At 37.1% G+C, this 24,077-nt stretch overlaps 1 protein-coding gene across 1 annotated transcript in view; it reads right to left on the bottom strand.

Moving 5' to 3' along the window:
• The window catches only part of LOC140141763 (uncharacterized), a 34,509-nt gene extending 20,165 nt beyond the window's left edge, over nucleotides 1–14,344 (bottom strand). Inside the window, 2 exon segments of the mRNA XM_072163632.1 lie at nucleotides 6,066–6,179; nucleotides 13,620–14,344. Coding sequence (XP_072019733.1) covers nucleotides 6,066–6,179; nucleotides 13,620–13,701 — 196 coding nt within the window. The 5' untranslated portion in view covers nucleotides 13,702–14,344.
• Between the last annotated feature and the right edge of the window lie 9,733 nt (nucleotides 14,345–24,077).

The raw sequence follows: 24,077 nt of genomic DNA, 5'->3' as shown, positions 1-24,077 counted from the left end.
TCAATTTTGTTTCATGTTTCAAATTTTGTTTTATGTTTTTTTAATTGGAAATTATGGGAATTCCAGATAGCAACATGCTTGTGCAATTTCATTTTAAAATTCTGTGTAACAATATAGGCTTCCAAAATGTAGAAGATTCTCTAAATTTAGTGACATCATGCATATGATATTGTAGTCTTGTAATATAATTCCCAACTTAATTTGTTGGTATGCAGCAGATAATATTGAGCGAATCCGGGAAACCGGGTCTTCGAATGTTAAACCTCTGCAAGCTCTGCATGGTAAGCAACTGATAAACTTGCTTAGTGGAATTGTGCAATTTTTTTTTCGAATTGAATAATAAGTCATGCTCAGGTAAATAAAATAATATTTGTAGCAGTTATTGTGTTACTAATTCATCCAATCTAAACAAACAAACAAACAAACAAACAAACAAACGAAAATCGGCAGCTTGCAGACCTTGTTAACCGTGGCATGCATATATAGTTTATTAATTTGAATTCATTCCAATTAATTACTTCATATTTAAGGGCGTACACTTTCCAAAAGCACAAAATATACTTATTTATATGCCTATTTGACAAATCCGATGACCGTATCGCTCAAACTTTCAGCATCACCAATTAAATTTGTTCATCATCGGAGCAACGCGTGGATGTGTGAGCTGAAAAAGTGCAATGTCCGCTTGAACTTGTACAAAGAAAATGACGTTACAAAGGAAGTTTTATACTTTGAACTTGAAGAAGCTATTGCGAAGTTCAAACTTGCACTTAAAATAATATTAATTGATGATTGGACTCGTCTTGACTTTGTGGGGTAATGGAGGTCAATGGAATAATTCTTATCCAATGATAAGTGATTTGTAGGAACAGGGCCTAGGACAACATTGACATCCATGATGATGTTGATATTTATTATGAATTGGAATGGAAGCAATAGAAACTGAGTAATAGAAAACATCCTTGTAACATTTGTGTGTAAGAAAGAACGTGATACCAGACTGTGAACGATTATCATTTATATAACTATAGGTCTACGCCTTAAAACAGTGCAATTTAGAAATTTGAATATATTTTGAGGGATTAGGCCCTAAATATATGAAGTCCTTGAATGTAAGGTTTAGGCCAATAGTGTTTGCGAATAAAACATGCTCATGGAGATATGGTGCAATTTAATATTTAGAAAGTGTTTTACGTTTAACCACATTTTTTAAAGAAATTTAGTAAAGACACGTTTCATTTCATTTGCCTGTCAAGTAAGTTTCCTTAATAAAAAATACGTTTGGATCCCATCAAAAGAGCAAGGGCAGATTTGTGTTGATTTTTTTTTCAATGCAACAACATAATAATTATATTATAATCCTTCGAATTAGCTTTGCCCTATAGGCCTTTTTTGTACGAGCATGTTTTCCTGTTCGAATACCATTCTTTATACCATTCATGCAACACCAAGTGCGACTAAATAATAGTTTTCAACTTTTCATTATGCGTACAAAAATACATTCTCACATTTGAGATTATTTTTAGATAACAATTTTATGGGTCACATTGAAGAAAAACACTGAAAACCTATAGAAATCCATAAAACAAACACGGCATATTTCAACGTACCATTTTCTGTTTTTCTTAGATTTACCAATGATGACCTTAGCGACCTAATGACCGATTGCCTTGGAAACGTGTAACCATGACAACGACAGTACCGTAGGTAAGTTACCTGGGGTGAAAAGTTTTTATGTTGGATGTTTTTGACAATATTTGAAAGAAATCGAGATGGCGTGTAATTAGAGTTTAGTAAGAGAAGACGAAAATTAATTCTGAACTTCTGGATTTACGTATACATGTACAATCAAATTCTAAACCGGGACTTTAGTGGGCGATGGGCCTAAAATGTATATAATGGGCCATACGATACTAGGTTTTTAAAACAATTTGGGACCTAATTTTGCCTAAAATTGAATTTATTTCGAGCGCGATCGAATATCCCAGTAAAACCGGTACAAATTATGCCCCCTTAATTTTAATGCTTCCGCCACCACTGCTTTCCATCATGGATCATTTTAAGGAATCTAACTAGCTCATTTATTTGCAACTTATTCATTTTGGGTAGTCGTCTACTAATTAGGGCCAGGGGTTACGGGAAGAGTTACGGGGGTTAGGGTTAGAGTAAACCCAAACCCTAAAAAGCATATCGTGCTGTACCTTATTTTTGGATTATTCTCACTTGGTCCAATCCCATTTGGTCCAATCCCACTTGGTCCAATCCCATTTGGTCCAATCCCACTTGGTCCATTCCCACTTGGTCCAGTTCCCACTTGGTCCAATCCCATTTGGTCCAATCCCACTTTGGCCAATCCCACTAGGGCCATGTCCCACTTGGGTCCTGTCCCACTAGGGCCATGTCCCACTTGGTCCATGTCCCACTAGGGCCATGTCCCACTTAGTCCATGTCCCACTAGGTCCATGTCCCACTAGGGCCATGCCCCACTAGGTCCATGTCCCACTAGGGCCATGTCCCACTAGGTCCATGTCCCACTAGGGCCATGTCCCACTAGGTCCATGTCCCACTTAGGCCATGTCCCACTAGGGCCATGTCCCACTTAGGCCATGTCCCACTTAGGCCATATCCCATGTGGACCCGTACATATGCCTAGATGTACATAAAAAGATGAAAAGGTTTAGAAGAACAGAAAGGAAAAAAATGAGATGATGTAGAAGGAGCAGAATAAGGTGGATGAAAAGGGTGAAGAATAGACAGAGGAAGGAAAAGAGAAGGAATCAGTAGGACAAAGGAAGGAGATGGAGACTGAAGGAGAAGAAGGGATTGTGTGCCAACATAATGCCGGAGACTATGAACCAGAAATGACCCATAAATGATGATCTTTGGCTTGTATAATAATTATGTGCATAATCATACGAAAGTGGCATTTTATCATAGGCCTATGTAATTTGCATAGTTTGCATTATATTATATAGACCATTTAAGGTTTGCAAATTGTGTGAACGCACATCGTCACACACCAATTTTGCAAGAAAAATGAGAGTATCTTCTATCATGCACGATAAGTTGACGAAAAAAAGATACCCTGTTCTACGTCGGTCGGCCTTTTTTTTCTTCTTTTTTTTTTAAATGACCCAAAAATCACCAAAATTTGTAAATAATTTGCAATTTGAGAAAATACAAATAAAAACTTTTGTTCGTGAAATTTCCGAAATTTGGGTCGGCATTCATTTGTATAGGTAAAATTTTTTCCCAATTTGTTCAAACTCTGGGTCGGTCAGGCCCGTAGAACAGGGTTTTCTTTTTTCGTTGCCTAAAAACAAAAACAAAATTGCTCCTTTCAGACTCAAATCAAAATGGGTACCATTAGACTCTGAAAACCAAAAATGAAATTTGTCATTTAAGATTCACATGACCACAACCAAATCTTGCAACAAAAGAAAGAAATGCTCTTTACAATAAACTCTATAACATCCACGATATAGTCATCAAAACCCCAAAAAATGCATGATAAAGCTTAACATGTACATAACACACTCGTAGATATGTACAACTCCATATATATCAAGGAAGATGGCATGGTCATGCATGGGACCCACTCTCAGTGCAACTTTATCCAATCTTACATTATTATTCTCAATTACTGGATATACTTAGACGACTGTGATCCTATACCAAAGAACAGAAGAACGTAGACAGACATTGACTATCTTTCCGTTCACAAACACTTGTTAGGGGACCTAAAATAATTTTCAGGGCTCCCTTTTGGCCATGAAAAATGTATGTCAACCCCATAGAAAATATAGTGTAAACTCATGTTCTGCAAGAAAAGATTTTGGTGATTTTTTAATGAGCCTCTACAGACGGATTAAAATATTTAGGACCCACTTTTTGCATCAGCTCCCACCCCCACCCCCGTTACAACTATATGCCCTACTATGAAAACTAAAACAAGTACTGAAAATGACCAAAAACAAATATTATAACCATAGTGGGACATGGCCCTAGTGGGATATGGACCAAGTGGGACATGGCCCTAGTGGGACATGGACCTAGTGGGACATGGCCCTAGTGGGACATGGCCCAAGTGGGACATGGCCCTAGTGGGACATGGCCTAAGTGGGACATGGCCCTAGTGGGACATGGACCTAGTGGGACATGGACCTAGTGGGACATGGCCTAAGTGTGACATGGCCCTAGTGGGACATGGACCTAGTGGGACATGGCCTAAGTGGGACATGGCCTAAGTGGGACATGGCCCTAGTGGGAATGACCTAAGTGGGACATGGCTAAGTGGGACATGGACTAAGTGGGACATGGCCCAAGTGGGACATGGACTAAGTGAGATTGGACTAACTGGGTCTGGACAAAGTGGGATTTGGACCAAATGGGATTGGACTAAGTGGGCTTGGACCAAATGGGATTGGACCAAGTGGGAATAGCCCCTTATTTTTTGGCTCCCAACTATACGCACTGGTAGGCCTACTTAATGATTTTGATTTTTACTTTATAGGGTATGCAATTACTTATGCGTACATGGTGGGTGGGGGGTGTGGGTGGGCAGAGATATTTTGGAAGGACGAAAGGGGGTAGGGAGGGGTTGTTTGGAGTTCAAAAAGAGGTGTAGATGTCTAATTTAAGACACACCATCACAATATACAAATTAGGGTCATGGGTAACGGGGGTTAGGGTTAGTAACCCCTGACCCTAATTGGCATATCGTGATGGTCTGTCTTAAACGAAACATTTACCAAAAAGGGGAAGTGATTTTTTTTGCACATATTTTTGGGCACCATTTCGATGTTACCAGCAAACACACAATTTTTTACAGAAAACATTTAAATGTCGGGTTATTATTATATCCCTATAAAGGGTTTCAAAAACATACAGAAAACAATTTTGCAAATGTGATGCAAAACATTCTAACAAAATATTATTCAACTGTTAACAAAATATTTTGAAAAATTGTTTGCCCACAATATTTTACAATAACGTTTTAAAAACATTATTCATGATCTTTATATAACCCTAGGCCTACAAATAAAAACGTTTTGAATAAACGTTTTAAGAAAATTTCTGTGTTTGCTGGAAACGCCTATAAAGTTGTAGAAAAAACATGATATAGGAAAACGTTTAAATATGCAAAATTTCCTGCACTCTCATTTAGGGGCCTACATGATTTAGACATTTTAAGGTGAGCAATTTTTTCAAGTTTTCATACAATTTTTGACACTCCATTGCACCAATCGGAAGTCACATAATTATTGCAGAACCCCTAGTATCCCCAGCAAACACACTCTCAGGGCAAAACGAAGTAACGGTTATGTTATTTATTTGCATATACTGCCTTTTTACTGGAGAGTAGAATTCCATATCACAGGGCCATGCACCTGAGCATAATAAACAAACCAAAAACAATTTCAAGAGGTCAAAATGTCATACGTTTATCAACTGTTCCATTCGCCGCTGTAGTTAATAATTTTGTTCAAAAATGTGGGCAGTATACGTCTAGAACACATGCAAAATGTTAACGAACAAATTGGGGTGATGGTCAATTGGGAAAGGTCTCGTTTACCAATTTTGACAGAACACAAGGGGTTTATGCGCAAACTTTGCTTTGCACCTTTCCAAAAGTTCAGTATTATTTTTTGCCATTTGTAGGGCCTATATGATCAGTAACACACCTGTGATGTTATTAAATGTAGTAAGGGCAAAGTATTCGGTAAGGGTTTGTTTTTATTTGGTAATTCAATTTAGGAATTAAAATAATCAATTATCGGTCTCTTTGCCACAATTACTGTGTACGAACTTAATTTTATGCCCATGTCTAGGCTACAGCACAAAACTGTAGCATGGGGAAACCAACCACAAAATGAGTCAACCAAGATCATGTCTTTAAAAATTAAAGAGGCGTGGTCCGATTTTCCATGTGATGCATGCTGTTTTCTATCTTAGATTGAGGCCAACCATTAAAACAATGCATGAGCTGTATTATTGCTCCAGTCGTTTTGGTATGTGATGTGAAGCAAATGGCCCATTATACTTCCTTTAATATGTTCGCTTACCTGGTTTTTGTTCCTCATCATTTTCGGATGTTTGCTCCGTTGTTATGGCAACAACTTCAGTATATACCTCTGTCACCTCGTAATCGCCAGTTTCTGGTTCACTTGTGGTCACGGCTACAATCAAAGCATAGGAGAGAACTGTTACATAATTTGTCACGTTACAAGTATCTAAATGCACAATTTAAAGGGGGAGATTGGAATTTCCCCAGGAAAGATCAGACAACAGGCCAGACCATGCATGGTCAGACGTGCGTTGCTTATCTTCGAGTTTCGAGTTTCATTTTTCGAGTCTCGAGTTTTGAGTGTTGAATTTCAAATTTTGAGTTTCAAGTTTCAAATTTCGAGTTTCAAATTTCGAGTCTCGAGTTTCGAGTGCCGAGTTAAAAATTTCGAGTCTCGAGTTTCAAATTTCGAGTTTCCAGTTTCAAATTTCGAGTCTCGAGTTTCGAGTGTCGAGTTTCAAATTTCGAGTCTCAAGTTACAAATTTCGAGTTTCATATTTAACACTCGAGATTAATGGAAACGTGGTGAATTGTGGTAACAAAACCATAGATGAATGTACTACCCTACAGGGGTTATCAAACACGTTTTAGCTTCTCAGTTGCAGCAATAACTCAAAATGTATTGTTTTAAATAATGTAAGATAGAAAACAGATCATGAAAAAAATTGGACCACGACCCTAACAGGCTAATGTAAGCCCAACAGGTCGCGTATTAAAATAATACATGTATACCTTTTCACAACAATTTAAAACGATAAAACGCACCCCAACAAACGAACGCACAAATATCGTGTTTCTGCTTTGCAAACATTATTATCCGAGTAAATGTCGAACGAAAGTATCTTTAAACCACTTTTAAATGTCAAATTCTGGCTGATATTTGATTTCATGTAATTTCATAATCATATCAATAGGAACAAATATTCATTCATTTCTCAATCGCATTCTATGGTTAAGTGTCATTTGAGGTAAATTAATACCAGTTTTCTTGTTCGATTGTTGTCTGGTTTTAGGAGCAAAGGTGATGCGTCACAGCAAATCGTCATGACATCATGTTTCATTGCATTAATGTCCTTTTTTGTTTTATAAAGTGGGGTACAAACAAAGAAGGTACGGTAATTATCAATATATAAAATACAGCAAAATACACCAAGGGAGTCAAGGGAGTCATCGGGAGTCAAGGTGTTTATTACGCCATTATATATTACGCTCTAAAGAGGTGTAGGAAAATGTTAGGAACACGTTCAAATACGCAAAGTTCCCTGCTTGCAGTGTCATAAGATAAAACAATTTTAAGGGTTTAAATTCTGGTCCCCAGAAATCTTGCATGTGTAAGGGAGAGGGAAGCACAGGTTTTTGGGCCTATACCACCAAACTATCATGTTTTTGTTCATACCGGCCACCCCGGTATTTCAGGCCTATATTTTCACAGTCGTTTTATGAGAAAAGTACGAGCTTTCATCTGATACCAAAATCTGCATTAGGTATGGGGTAGGGTATAGGCTGTCAATCAGTTCACACACCTTTAAACTATAACAGCAATAGATCTGTTCCTCTTCATCTGAAAACGTAAGTAATTTTTGGACAGGTATCAAAAGTCTATGATTTAAAAATATCAAAATAGACCTACTATGAAAATAAATCACACATTTTTGACATTTGCTTCAAACAGGTTTCCATTCGCACCTTTACGGCTGAATACCACCAGACATTAACGATTTATATCCACGATCAGGTGTTGAAATTTACTCCGACATGTGGAAAGTGGTAACGCCCCTTGAAGTTAAAGGTCACATACCGGTATACGTAATATGACCTCTGTCATTGAACTTCAACATTCATTGAGATATGGTGTACTTCTATAATGTCTACTATTTAAGTAAATGACAGGGATGCAATAAATTAAATACACCAGTTTTTAAAAGATCACATTTAATTTTTAACGATGCTGGCTCGCGCTCAATCCCTTTTACGTCATATCAACATAGATGGGATATTGTAAGAATTTAGAATGAACAATGAACGGTATTGTCTTGTGCTCTCTCGCCCTTAAATTTTCATGTCAGGGGCGTGCCCAGAAACCTTTAACCCCGGAGGGCTGGTAACTCAAATGGGCGGGCTGAGTGCCTGAATTGGCAAAGAAGCAGAATGTTGATGTTTTGGACATTTTTGTGATTTTTCATCATTTCCAAGCTTTTCCTAGTAACATTGCAATTGGAATTCCAGTCGTTTTCAGAAAACAAACTTGGAAATCCACACATTTCTTTGACTGAAAAGTTGTTGTGCACTTGTTTTCCACGTTTTCTGCAGTAGCCCAATGCATGTACGCTTGTGTATACACAATATTTGCAACTGGAATTCCAGTCGTTTTCAGGAAGCAAACTGGGAAATCCACACATTTCTTTGACTGAAACGTTGTTGTGTACTTGTTTCCCATGTTTTCTGGAATAGCCCTTGTAACTGCAATTCCAGTCGTTTTCAGAGAGCAAACTGGGAAATCCACACATTTCTTTGACTGAAAAGTTCTTGTGTACTTGTTTTCCATGTTTTCTGGAACAGCCCAATATTTAGACACTTAAAGCATTGCTAATTTAAATGGGTACTCGTGATACACAGCCTCATCCCACATTTGCTCCAAAAATTGAGCTTAAATCTTAAAAAACGTCGGGTTCAAACTTAATATTGTACTATTCTATCTGTATCATTTTTATTTAATTCAATATTTTGAATATCTAAGCTATAATTTTCGAACGAATCATTGGTTGATTTACAGATTTCGGTCCTTGAGTTGTCGGTAAAATGGTCTCATCTTTTCTAGTTTCATCCACAGTTTTTATTTGTTATCATTTACAGTCGAGGCATTTGACCTTTTCAGCTTTTAAGAGGAGGTCCCAACCCCCAAAGTCCCGGACCAAACGTGGATACGGTCACAGATATTGGTGATGCGGTAGAACCAAACCGTTGAAGTATACGCACTAGGATCCACAACATGCTCATCTATCAGGGGCACAGTTCTTTAACCCCAATACATTTGTACATTCATTGAATGAACTTTGAAAATTTGTGTACCAAAACTCATACTCTACAACTTGAGGTCAAATTTTGCACTATGATTGTTTAATTGAGGTTATTGAACTATGCCATTGGGATGAGGCCATCGTGGTTCATAGTGACATGGACCTTTATCTGAGTGCATAATATGCATGGTACCCAGGCCAAGTCCAGGGCAAAGTTTATAAACAAAATTACTATATTTTTTGATAAAAATCTTTCAATACCTTCTTATAAATCTGCAATTTAATTAAAAGTAGGGCAATCGTATCTATCCTAGTTTCTACAAGCATACATGCATAAAATGTATTTTCCTAAAATCTGAAAATGCCTGTCGCAAAGTTTACTTCAGTTCAAGGTTGGCCTTATGATACGCATTAGCAATTTTGTATCCTAAACTGCGTTGCCTGCAGCGTTAAATTGTCAGTTTGAAACACTTGCCACAAACTGATGAATACTTTGGTAAACCTGGTTTGAACCAGAGATTAAGTTGGCCGTTTCCACGGTATCTTGATATAAAACATAACAAACATTACATACATGGAAGAGGGGTGGTCTCAAATTTGGTTTGGGTGTGGATGTGCAGCTGCATGGGACTCCGAAAAACTACTCGATTTTTATTAGAACAAATTAGACGAAAAACAAACCCAAAATTTACCAATTTTTGGAAAATTTTAGCACATTTTGATTAAAAAAGATGAAAAATTGGCACTTTTTCGAAAAACTTTTGAAAAAACCCCACTCTTTCAGAAGCCAAATGTTCATTAAATTTCATTGCTGTGATATTGCTGAAGCCGCATGGTCCAGCTATGTTGCGAGAACCGCCCTAGTTTGTGTAAGTGTTCTAGGTTCTGTATTAGATAGACGGAGTTTACTCCACATCAGTGAATCCTACGACGTAATTAAAGATTATTCTTTGAGCGTATAATTAACAATAGATGTTACAACCATAACAACAGGAAGGCCCTTTAATATTGTTTGAAACATTTAAGGGGGTACTACACCCCTGTGGTAAATTTGTGACTATTTTTGGATTTTTCTCAAAAAATAATATCACACTGGTAAAAAAAAGTTTATGTATATTATTGGGGCAAGGAATCCAATTACTACACTGAAATTTCAGTGACTCATGACAAGCGGCTCAGTATATGATAGGAAATGAGGTACATCCTAGCGGTAGGCCTACCTTATTTTCTTATCATAAATAATGAACCGCTTGTCTTGGGTCACTGAAATTCCAGTGTAGTAATTGATTCCTTGCCCCTATAATATACATAACTTTTGTTACCACTCTGTTATTTTGAGAAAAATGAAAAAATAGACACAAATTTATCGAGGGGTGTAGTACCCCCTTAAAAGCGTAACAATAGATGTTACAACCATGACAACAGGGAAGCCCTTTATTGTTTGAATCATTTTAAGCATTAGGCCTATAAAGAATGGTTGTTTTTATCCATGTTAACCTATAGCTGGTATTTTACTTTTGCCTACAGAGAGCAAGCTTTTTTTATTTTTTGGTAAAGTGGGTATATGCTTCTCGCATTTAATTGAGGTCGTCTTCAACATGTTACTCTGCAATTTCTTGTATCTACAAAATTCTACATAAACGTAAATCTTTCTTTTATGTTTCATTTGCCTAGGCAGATTTGAACAAAGATGACATTTTCGCAATTTTGATGAAACTGGTGGTCCTTTCTATGCAGCATTTAAACGTTCACTGTCTCCTTCCTGAATGTGATTATCTCTTTAATTAGGCCTAAACAATGATTAATTAAAATAATGAGACTGTAACAGATATTGTGTCCCATTTTTCACTATTTTACTTAATGCTCCATTTCACACCGATTATTAAAGCAAAGCTCTGATTCACACCGCCTATTTAGCAAACTTTCATTGGCCTACATCACCAGGATCCACAACATGCTCATCTATCAGGGGCACAGTTCTTAAACCCCACTACATTTGTACATTCATTGAATGACCTTTAACCTTTGAAGATTTGGGTACAAAAACTCATACTCTGAAACTTGAGGTCAAATCTTGCACTATGATTATGTAATTGAGGTTATTGGACTATGCCATTGGGATGAGGCTATTGTGGTCCATCCATAATGCATACTTTATACGCAGAATTCGTCATGACCGACAAACCCGGTATTGGTAAACTGACGGCGCATGGATGTCTTTCACATACCACTTGTCTCTGGTCCGTGTCATAGAGTATCATGTTTTACGTGTTTCGTTTATTACGTCCAGTTCATTAAGCCTAAGATATAAACAAACGGCACAAGTCTCAGATTATATGTCGTAACTTTATCTAAAATGGTCTAGTTAATTGTTTATAAAGTAATTAAAACACAAAATGACATATTTGTTTGTGCTCGATCACAAAATTGTATGAGAAAACTGAAGATGTTGCCAATTCAAGAATATTTCAGTTTTTAATGTATTGCATGATGCATGATGCTTTCTTCTTTCGTATACGTATAACCTACATAGCATTTTCTTTGAACATTAGTAGAAACGCACCACAGCGCCACGCCCCATTCATCCAACACCCCCCAACGTATTTCATACATGAGGCATCCCCACACAATGACACGACACATATTTATATATGAGACAAACCAGAGGCAATTGTTTTGCGCGTTTTTATCATGACATGACAGATTTCTAGATATAACGCTTAAAAAAAAAAAAAAAAAAAAGGAAGGTGACCTGATAATGTATACTGCGCCAATAAAGTATCCTTACACTTGGAAAAATAATCACAATTTCTAAACTGAACAATATTGGGGTATTTTTTTTAACATGCACTATCTAATTCTGCACATTATGACACCAAATTGAATTAAAAAAACAAATTTACCCCAATTTTGTTCAGTTTTGAAATTGTGATTATTTTTCCAAGTGGCGCAGTATAGGGCTATTTGAAAATTCAATTTATAACATAAAATGTGATCCCTTTGAAGCATTCATGCAAAAAGAACATGTAAATGTTTTCTGTAAATATATGACTAATTTCTTATAGAATTACTTACATTTATACAGAGTGAGGCAGTGATATTGGTATAGTTGTTATTAATGATATTCAGCCTGATACATTTTTTTTAAAGTTCCAATATAATTAAAAACTACCCCGAGATAATCATCACACACAATTAGGTTCTCATTACCAATAATGGTTTTCTTCTGATCTTCCCACGAGAAAATTTTACAACTTTTGTTTTGCTTGGGTTACCAGGAAGATTCCATGTTTGACAATAAACACCAACTGTAAAGAGAATTAAGTGCATTTTGAAGATCTTGTTCATGAATTTAATATCGGATAAAATAATTGTATCATCGGCATATTCAAGCCATATTTCAACGTCATTCGTCGATTTAATTATTGATTACCAATGAAAGAAATAAAAATAAAGAATATAATCAAAATAATTCTCCCACCAGGGGTGACAATCCTCATAAGACCTGGCCAATATTCATATTTTGGGTACTTTTCATATCTTAAAATCGAAAGAAAGTATGACCCATAGTGCCCCCCCCCCCAATATCGTTGACAGTACATACCACAATATACTGCCGAAGCCCCATGGTTCAGCTATGGTTTGGTAACCGCTCTAGTTTTGTTATTGTTGCCCGAAAAAATGTAAGTCAAAAAGTGCAATTTATAAGTCTTTGCCTTTATTATATGCATACTTTTTATCATACTTTTGACCAACAATTTAGCTGTTTATGTGACAAAATGTTGAACTATAAACAGGATTTAAGGTTTTGAGCGCTGGCTTTAACATCAAAGTCCACGTTTTGAGATATTTTCTCAAAAATATCAAGAGCTCAAGAACCACACTCAGAAAAACAGTTCTATAAAGTAGAACCTAAAATCATGGTTCTTGAGCTGTCCTCACTCCTGTATGTGGAAGCTTTATTAAATGGTTCTACAAAGAAGAACCATTTTAGACCTGAAAAGGGTCCTGGGAAGGTCAGCAAGAACCACTTTAGACCTGATTAATTAAGGTTCTGGAAAGGCCAGAAAGAAACATTTTTGGTTCTTTTAATTTTTAAGACCCCTTTTCTCTTGTGGGTTCTACATACAGGTCAGCCAAGAACCAGTGCACTGAACCAATAGTCCAATACTGGGCTTATTTCTACATTTTTCATGCTGATTCCAAATAATTTTAGAATTTTACATTATACATATAATAATTTGGTTATTATAATTTGCAAAATCCTTAAAAGTTTTGAAATGTTAACGAAAATGTGGAACTTGTCGTCTGCAGGTCTGCTACTTGTATTTAATGCAGACACATATTTACGTATATCATGTATATCAATGCTGCATGTGGAATATAAACGAACGCCATATTTAGCAACCGTCTTTTGGTTTTTTAATGTGAAATTTCTTATCATTATTTCATATATATTCAAATACGAGACCATTGAGACGTTTGCTGGTCGTGTCAAATGATGTTTATCTTTCAAACAAGTACATTCCACTCACCGTGTGCTGATGATATCCATATGCTTGCAAGTGACAAGATAACGGCAGCGGCTGCAACCACTTGAAATTGTCGAAACACCATCGTGATGCCAGAGATTTATGTACTTTTATTTGCAAGTTTGTAGTTCCGGTATATTGGTATATAAGTTCTTGGCATGAAACTTACTTTTGTAACGGGGGTGAAAGTGCATTAATTCACCAATATCATGCAAGTATGTGCTGGTATGGGTACATTAATGGTATCTGGATCTTTCAGCATGTACGATTTAACATTTTTAATAGCGGGGTTGGTCCAAAATCACGGAAACTGTAACTTCAATATTGTAAAAAATGCAATTCCTGCTTGTAGAAAGATGAATTTCCGGTAAAATTGTCGTGAAAATTGTCGTGAAAAGTTTAAGCTGGTTCAGATAATTGGTAACTTTATCAGCGGCGGTGTACGTACTTCATTCAGTAGCTATGCTGAGATGCGGAATCCAATTTTCAAGTTTTCCCTGCACTGTGGTAGGCTGTTATCCTCCTGTTTGGTACACGTCACGCGAAAATGCACGTTTAAAACGATGAGATGAAGAAAATTGGTCAGATGCGATTGGAGAAATATTTACCAATTTTAACCAACGAATTGGTACCGTAAGCACGTAAACTTCAAATGGATGGTTGGCAGCGTAGTTAAAACTTGGCCATGATGTAAAAGCTACGATATTGAACCCCATTGAGTTGTGTCACAAGGTGAAATTGCACGATGCCAGTGTTATGTTTGGGTCAAATGGTGGAATGGTGTCCTATTGCAGTTTTAACACAATACATGCTGCGCTGACAGGGCGATTTATGTATAGGGTGTTACAAAAAAGCTGGATGGAGGCGAAACTTTATTTGTTTGTTTGTTTGTTGTGATCTTCCCATATAAATTTAATGATTAGTCCAATTAGACCATGTGAATGACTAATTTTTTTTGTGTCATTTGACCAATTGATTCTAACAGTGTAAGATTCTTAAAGTATTCAAACAATTAGAATTTTTCACTCTTTTTAAAAGAGTGAAAATAGCTTCTTTGTGCGCAGGTAGAATGTTTTGATTTTGCAATTGAAAAATGTTGAAGGGGGGGGGGGGGGCTGCTTAAAATAATTACTCTACATAGGCCTACAGGGTGTCTAAATTAGGGACAAAAACAAAACAAAATAAGGGACCGTTGAAAATTTGGGGAAATGTGAGTAATGAAACAATAATTAGACAACAATTTCGCACCTGCTCAAAATTTTCTGATTATCCCCTTGTTCTCCAATTTTTTCTACACAAAACTTAACTTTCCCTCGGTAAAATCAAATTAAACAAAAATGAGATTCCCCCACCGCAACTTTTTTCGGACACCACGCCCCCCCCCCATTTCCCTTTTCCCTGATGTCGTAAATTTAGAACGTTCCTTATAAAAAACCACACCTTTTTGTAACGTGTTTTTATGTTTGAAAAAGTTGGGTGGTTATAATCGGGCCACTCACCTTTAATATTTTAATTGTCAGCTTCCATTTTGTGTATCTGTTAGAAGATTCAGGTTTTTCAAAAAAAAAAAAAAAAAAGCGCAGTGATTTATAGTGCACTACGCACAGGCACAACGCCTAGACGTTAATCCACAAGCCTCAGCACACTTTACAGGTTGTCGCTGACCAATACAGCCCACATCATTCCACAAACCATTAAACAACAAATCAGGGACTTTGCTGCTTCAAGAGCGCACACCCTAGACATTCCACATTATATTAACCATTGCAACCAGGATCAGCTCCCCGAGTTTCGTACGGGTTACAACGAGACAAATTAGCAGTGAGTTCCTTGTCCAGGGAATTTCAAGCTAACTCAATTTTTTTTCACGTGAGCGTACTAGGCACCGCCAGGGTTCGAACCCGCAACCTCTCGCACCACAGTCGAACGCCTTATCGATTGAGCTAACAGGCTTGTTTGTAATAAAAAATATTGAACAGCGCCACCGCTAGTTTAGTAATAAACCAAAAATTGAACTTATTCAGAGAGGGCTTATATACGTTTCTCATAAAAGCAAAATATAATCACAACATCCATACGCAATTTTTTGTAATGATTTACATTTGCAAAAACTCTCTAAAAATTCATGTAAAAAGTAGTATGCATGATTTTGGATACATAATTTAAAATATTTCAGTTTTTAGAATGAAATGGTGAATCCTGTTATGCACTGCGTCTCATCAAAATGACAAGAAACTCATCATATTTGATAAGATAATAAGATTGCCTTGTCATTTAAAAAATAAATTAAAGGTCAAAATTTAATAGGTTCTTATCAGAAATTCCAGTCAAAATGACCCAGAAAATTTGTATAGTTTGACTTCACCCAGGGGGATATAACATACGGTAACCTTTTCAAATTGAAATGGATAATCTTGTCAAATAATGAGTCGGAGATCTTTTCAATTTAAAACAGAAACTATTCATTTTGATAAGATAGTTGCTTTAATATACCTAACAATATATCATCAAAACGAATAGTTCGGATTCAAAACTAAATAAGAACTAGAGAGGCAAATGGTGGTCATAGACCACAAACCTAGCTGGGGCATGTTGGTGTTGTGGAGGTATCTGACCCCTGCAAAATGTTCCAAAAATGTTCCCCTGTCATGAGGCTTGTTGTCACCGAGTTTTGAGTCCGGTACTCCTCACAGATGTCCAGATAACGCAATTCTAAGATTTGGCCCCAGAATGATGTCTTTTGAGATGTCTTTTGAGCTGACATTCTTACAGATGTCCAGATAACGCAATTCTAAGATTTGGCCCCAGAATGATGTCTTTTGAGCTGACCCGTGCAAAATGTTCCAATATGTTCCACAGGTCATGAGGTTGTCACCGAGATTGAGCCCCGTACCCCTTACAGATGTCCAGATATTGAAATTAGAAGATTTGACCCCAGCTGACCTTTGACCTGCCCCCTGCAAAATGTTCCAACATGTTCCCCTGGTCATGAGGTTGTCGCCGAGTTTGAGCCCCGTACCCTTACAGATGTCCAGATATTGAAATTCGAAGATTTGACCCCAGCTGACCTTTGACCTGATCCATGCAAAATATTCCAAAATGTTACTCTTCTCATCAAGTTTATTGTCACTGAGTTTGAGCTCCGTACCCCCTACATATTGCCATTTTCTGGAGCAATTCTAAGATTTGACATTGTTGATGTCCTATCTGCATGGCAGTCAAAATGGCAAATGAGATTTAACGCCAAAAAGTGCTTCGTCCTCAAAATTACTCATGCTAGAAAACAATTAGATTATAAATACACCTTAAATAACACCCCATTGGAGGAAGTTAGTGAGTACCCATATCTGGGGGTAACACTGAACTCAAAACTAACTTGGAACTCGCACATTAATAATACTGCTGCAAAGGCAAACAGAACTCTGGGATTTATTAAAAGAAACATGTATTCATGTTCAAGACACATAAAAAGCCTGGCTTATAAATCTCTCATTCGTCCAGGTATGGAGTATTGTGGATCTGTGTGGGATCCGAATACAAAGGAACTCATACAGAAACTTGAAGCGGTGCAAAATCGGGCCGCAAGATTTGCAATGGCCGATTATGAAAGATTCAGCAGTGTGACAACCATGAAAGACAAACTTCAACGAATCTCAGTCTTCCACCAAGCTCTAATGGGTCACCTCGCCATTCCAATGCATAATATCCTTCGCCCGGTCCAACGCTCCTCTCGACACAGTAAATTCACTCAACTACCAGCAACGAAAAACTGTTTGAAATATTCATTTATCAATCGTACTATTATTGACTGGAATAAGTTACCACATTACATCACAGACATAGAAGATAAGGACAAGTTTAAGACAACAGTGAAACAGTACTTCAAAGAAAGCAAAGAATAAGCAACCACCAAAGCATCTGCAGATTAGCACCACCCTGCTCGCGTGACTCCTCTTTAGGGGCGTTGGGCAGTAAATAATCCAGATCCAGATCCAGAAACGATTTTCGGGAAAAAGCGTCTTGACATCGAAAGTGTTCGGACACCGATTCCGGACACTTTTGATGTCCAAACGATTTTCGGGAAAAAAGCGTCTTGACATCAAAAGTGTTCGGAAACCGATAATTTCGGAAAAAAAAATTTCAACAAAAAAAATAAATAAAAAAATTCGGGAAAAAAAAATCGGGAAAAAAAAATTCGGAAAAAAAAAAATTTCGGACCAAAAAAAATTTAAAAAAAAAAAATTTAGGAAAAAAAAAAATTTCGGAAAAAAAAAAATTTGGAAAAAAAATTTCAAAAAAAAATTTCGGAAAAAAAAATTTCAACAAAAAAAAAATAAATAAAAAAAATTAGGGAAAAAAAAAAAAAAAAAAAAAAAAAAAAATTTCGGAAAAAAAAATTTCAAAAAAAAAAAATTTCGGACAAAAAAAAATCCGGAAAAAAAAAAAAATCCCAATTTCCCTTAATTCTCTTCAATTTCCCTTAACTTCCCTCAATTTCCCTCATTTTCCCAAATTTCGGGACGAAACTCTTTTCCAGTATGGGGCCGGTATAGGCCCTCCCCCTCACCAAGTATCATAGCCATGCGACAAACAATGTAGACGTAACAGCATTTTTTAGCGTTTGTTACTAACGGACTATAACGGACGGACTAACAGACGGAGAGACATGGTGACTTATAAGGGGGCACACCACTAAAACCTTCCGCATTTGGTGTAACCTTGTATAGTTCCGGTTAAAAATAGCGCCTGAGCGAAATGTATGAGCCTCTCGAGGGTACTAAATTTAAGTGAATCTTGCTTGTTTTTATGAACAGAATAGAGTAAGACCTCAACATTAAAAATCTGTTCAAAAAATGTTTCAAATCGATTGTGAATTAGTGACAGGCTGTCGGAATAATATCAAGGCCGGAACTGGTAAGGAGGCGAAATTGTCGGCTGAAATTCGTGAGGGCGCTGTTCAGGTGCCCGTAGCTCAAAAGTTCGACTGGCTTGGTAACAAAAAATAAATTTTTATTAAATTTCAGACTTTATACTTTAAGAAAATCCATACGACATTTTCTCATTTTCGGAACTAAGGGTAGAAAAACGAATTTACTTTCTTGTGTTTTCACGTGTATTTCAATGGGACGATTATTTAGTGGTGTGCCCCCTTCGAAGGCGCTTTTTTTCAACCGGGGCTATATTCGGCTTTTTGATAAATGCAGCCAAAATTAAAGTCGGATTTTGTTTGAATTATGTTAATTTCGATTTAAATTGATAGTTCAGATGTTAATGTGTAATTTTAAATCGAATAAGATGCAAATCGTGCTTTATATAATTCCGTTAGGGGGCTTCAAAGTTGAACAAAATGTCGAAATATATGAAAAAATAAGATTTCTGCGAATTTAATTGATTTGGTTTGAAGGTTATAAATCTGCACGGGTCCTTAAACTCTCCCAAACTTGTTTTTATGGGGGGGGGGGGTGGTAATTATTACACAATTTTTAGCTACTAGACCCTTGCAATTAATTATTAACGTGACTTTCTTTCATTTAAAGAAAAATTGAGCATTTAGCGGTAAAACTAGGTAGGCCTACAACACGTGTTTTGGGTATAGACCTAATGCGAAATTAACGTGCTTTTTGGCTAAAATGTGGCAAAAGCGGCATTTGCCATTTTTCGGAAAAACGCTCTCATTACGTAACTAAGACACATAGAAGAAAAATATTTGATACTTTTTCTTTAAACTGTCTATTCTTTCAAAAGAGTGAAAAAAATAGAGAAAAAAAATAAATATTTCTCCTTATAAGGGGGCACACCACTAAAACCTTCCGCATTTGGTGTAACCTTGTATAGTTCCGGTTAAAAATAGCGCCTGAGCGAAATGTATGAGCCTCTCGAGGGTACTAAATTTAAGTGAATCTTGCTTGTTTTATGAACAGAATAGAGTAAGACCTCAACATTAAAAAATCTGTTCAAAAAATGTTTCAAATCGATTGTGAATTAGTGACAGGCTGTCGGAATAATATCAAGGCCGGAACTGGTAAGGAGGCGAAATTGTCGGCTGAAATTCGTGAGGGCGCTGTTCAGGTGCCCGTAGCTCAAAAGTTCGACTGGCTTGGTCACAAAAAAATAAATTTTTATTAAATTTCAGACTTTATACTTTAAGAAAATCCATACGACATTTTCTCATTTTCGGAACTAAGGGTAGAAAAACGAATTTACTTTCTTGTGTTTTCACGTGTATTTCAATGGGACGATTATTTAGTGGTGTGCCCCCTTCGAAGGCGCTTTTTTCAACCGGGGCTATATTCGGCTTTTTGATAAATGCAGCCAAAATTAAAGTCGGATTTTGTTTGAATTATGTTAATTTCGATTTAAATTGATAGTTCAGATGTTAATGTGTAATTTTAAATCGAATAAGATGCAAATCGTGCTTTATATAATTCCGTTAGGGGGCTTCAAAGTTGAACAAAATGTCGAAATATATGAAAAAATAAGGTTTCTGCGAATTTAATTGATTTGGTTTGAAGGTTATAAATCTGCACGGGTCCTTAAACTCTCTAAAAGTTGTTTTTATGAGGGGTGGGGGGTGGTAATTATTACACAATTTTTAGCTACTAGACCCTTGCAATTAATTATTAACGTGACTTTCTTTCATTTAAAGAAAAATTGAGCATTTAGCGGTAAAACTAGGTAGGCCTACAACACGTGTTTTGGGTATAGACCTAATGCGAAATTAACGTGCTTTTTTGGCTAAAATGTGGCAAAAGCGGCATTTGCCATTTTTCGGAAAAACGCTCTCATTACGTAACTAAGACACATAGAAGAAAAATATTTGATACTTTTTCTTTAAACTGTCTATTCTTTCAAAAAATTGAAAAAAATAGAGAAAAAAAATAAATATTTCTCCTTATAAGGGGGCACACCACTAAAACCTTCCGCATTTGGTGTAACCTTGTATAGTTCCGGTTAAAAATAGCGCCTGAGCGAAATGTATGAGCCTCTCGAGGGTACTAAATTTAAGTGAATCTTGCTTGTTTTTATGAACAGAATAGAGTAAGACCTCAACATTAAAAATCTGTTCAAAAAATGTTTCAAATCGATTGTGAATTAGTGACAGGCTGTCGGAATAATATCAAGGCCGGAACTGGTAAGGAGGCGAAATTGTCGGCTGAAATTCGTGAGGGCGCTGTTCAGGTGCCCGTAGCTCAAAAGTTCGACTGGCTTGGTCACAAAAAAATAAATTTTTATTAAATTTCAGACTTTATACTTTAAGAAAATCCATACGACATTTTCTCATTTTCGGAACTAAGGGTAGAAAAACGAATTTACTTTCTTGTGTTTTCACGTGTATTTCAATGGGACGATTATTTAGTGGTGTGCCCCCTTATAGCGCTGCTACCCGCAGCTAACACCCGCAGCTAAAAACAATGATTACATAGCATCAAGTCAGGGTTTCATACTCAAAGGGTAACAGTACGGGAAGATTACAGTGGTTTGTTGCCAGCGGAAGAACCCGAACGATTACAATACCTAGCTGGGGGTCTAAACCCCCAGCTAGGTAAAAACATGTGCAATTTCACTTAGTTGCCAGCGGAAGAAAACGGGAAGATTACAGTGGTTTGTTGCCAGCGGAAGAACCCGAACGATTACAATACCTAGCTGGGGGGTGTAAACCCCCCAGCTAGGTAAAAATGAATAGTGTGAAATTGGAGTGAAAAGTTCGTGTAGTCATATTCAACTTTCAATCAAAAATTTCAATAAATTTCTATTTACCCAGGGGTGGTAAATTCTGACAGAGAATTTGACATAATTTATGAAGTGAAAATGAAAACTTTGTTTGAGACACAGGTAACATAAAGATGAATTTATACTTCATCGCTGAATTTCGAGCGATTGGTTTCTAGCCAATGAGGTAGTGCGTTTTTTTGTTGCGTTAGGAAACTCTCGCTACCTCATTGGTCCAATACCAATCGCTCGTCGCTCAGCGATCGTGATGTGGTATAAATTCAGCTTTAGTGTCACATAAAACAATCTTTGAAACTTGTATTATTTTGGCCCAACCTACATGTAGGCCCTATGAGCCAAAATTCACTTTTCCCTCTCAAAAGGGCAAAAGATCCAGTGCTAAACTGATTATAATACATAGGCCTATAGTTATCTGTAACCACATCTACTATACTAAAATAACCAGCGAAGTCTGTCTGTCTGTCTGTCTGTCTGTCCGGCTATGCGTTTCGCCGCGCTTCGACGCATCGATCCGATATTTCGGATATGGATAGGTATCGGGAAAAGCCTGTTGACCGGGTGGTTTTCGAAGGGCCCCTCGAGGTCAAAGGTCATCTAGGGGGAAATGTAAATGATTCCCTCAATTGGATACCATGAAGCAATGAAGCAGCCAAGTTTGTGCATAAAAAGAAAAGTAGAAATATTTGGCCACCTGTCAGACATTTCACAACAGTGAATACCACAATGTCTTCCCAGCATTCATAGCTGAAAATGATTTCTAAATTTCAAACGCATGTATAAAATGAAATTGAGGTCTTCCAAGGTCAAAGGTCATCAAACAGAGGTCATCTAGGGTCAAAGGTCATATAGGGGTCATTGGGGTCAAACAACATAGCTATCATGCTGCCAGGGCTCTATCAGTTGCTCTCAGTCACAGCTAGGCCTACCTCTCACAGCTACGGGTGAACTAGTACTTTCTAAAAATATAGAGTCACGAATGAATATGTCCCAGGGAATATGAAATCAACAATCTTCATTCTCTAAGATTATGGTCGATATTCCCGTACTATTCCGATTTCTTTATTGTCTTCTCAGATGCACCTCGTTCTGACCGTTCCTTTTTACACCTTTTAATTCCTTTATATACATAGTTTGCAAACTTAAAGGCCGCAAAAATTGCGCAAATGGCAATTATTATCAGCACAAGATACACATCAAGAAGATGATATTGGAACATATTTAAATCAAAGGCTGCGCTTCGTAGATGTTTAGCGCTCCCATGTCGTGCTACGAATTCCATCCAATGGACTACTCGTTCGATCGGTGTCTGAGGATCATCCCGATAAATAGCCGATAGATTGTTTATGTTATCCTGGTAACTGCAAGGAAAGAAAAACGCATTATGACTCTAATATAAAGCGTATATTGTCTCTGTCACTTTCTGTGGCAGTCAGGCCCGTACGCAGGATTTTTTTTTTTTTGGGGGGTGCCGATTTTGAAAAAGTGGACTTTTTTCCAAGGGGGGGGGGGGCGATTTTGTGAAAAGTGGACTTTTCTCCCCAAATTTGGACCCTTTTTGCAAATTTGGGGAGGTGGCGTTGCACTCCCGCAACCCCCCCCCCCTGCGTACGGGCCTGGTGTCACTGTCTGGTTTATCTGTATCTTTACTGTGGTCTGGTGCCGACTTATTTGAGGCGGTTGGTGCAGTCAAATAGTTGACTGCGCATCAGTTGTTTTGAGGGTAACGTGAACAATCTAAACATTTTGCTTAAATCGGAACCGAGGAATATCCTGACGGGCGCAGCTCCGAAGGATATTCAGATAATCCTCATTCATCATGAGTCATGCACATGAACATGCCAAAATCTTGCCGTGAACATGCCAAGAACATGCCTTACGCTAGCAACGGGCATACATTTCCGTGAACTTGGGAATTTTTGTCATGTCAATGTCATGTTCATGGGTAACCCATGGGCATGAATCGCCGTCAATGTCAAATTCTCTCTACTTACATACCCATAAAATCCTTATTCATGGGTAACTCATGGCATGAATCATGTTCAATGTCAAAGTTCCTCTACGTCCATGCTCATTAATTCTTTATTCAAGGGCGTCAATTGAATCCTTGATAAAGGATTTTCATGCCATATACAAAACAAAAGAATCAGGATGTCTTGCCATGTTCATGGACATACCGTCAGTGACTAATCGCACCAGCGTGTAATCATGCGTTGTCCAAAAACGGAAGTCATTTTACGCTGGCGGTGGCTGCCGCGGCGGCCAGTGCTAGCTTAAATTGTTTGAACGCATTTAACACGTCACACAGCGCGGTAATTGAAATTTTGTAAAGCATACTTATGTACTACGTCACAAGACGCGGTCATTATACTTTTTCAATAGCCTGCATTAAATAAATAAATAAATAAATAAATAAATAAATAAATAAATAAATAAATAAATAAATAAATAAATAAATAAATAAATAAATAAATAAATAAATAAATAAATAAATAAATAAATAAATAAATTTCGGTGTTTTATATACCGCCTCTTCCCAGATATCAGAGGGATCAAAGCGCCGTAATTTTTTGTAACATTATGAGCACCATAATGTAAACTTATGGAAAGTACATTCTATCAAACAATTATTTTACACCATCTCCCGACACACCCCAATTATTATTTAGCCCGTGCGGTTTATGCAGACTCTGTCCAGACCAGTCGTGGAATTTGGCCAAAACTATTCCATAC

This window comes from Amphiura filiformis, chromosome 20, assembly GCF_039555335.1.
Source record: "Amphiura filiformis chromosome 20, Afil_fr2py, whole genome shotgun sequence".
Classification (NCBI taxonomy): Eukaryota; Metazoa; Echinodermata; class Ophiuroidea; order Amphilepidida; family Amphiuridae; genus Amphiura; species Amphiura filiformis.
This window is presented reverse-complemented; position numbering and strand designations above follow the sequence as displayed.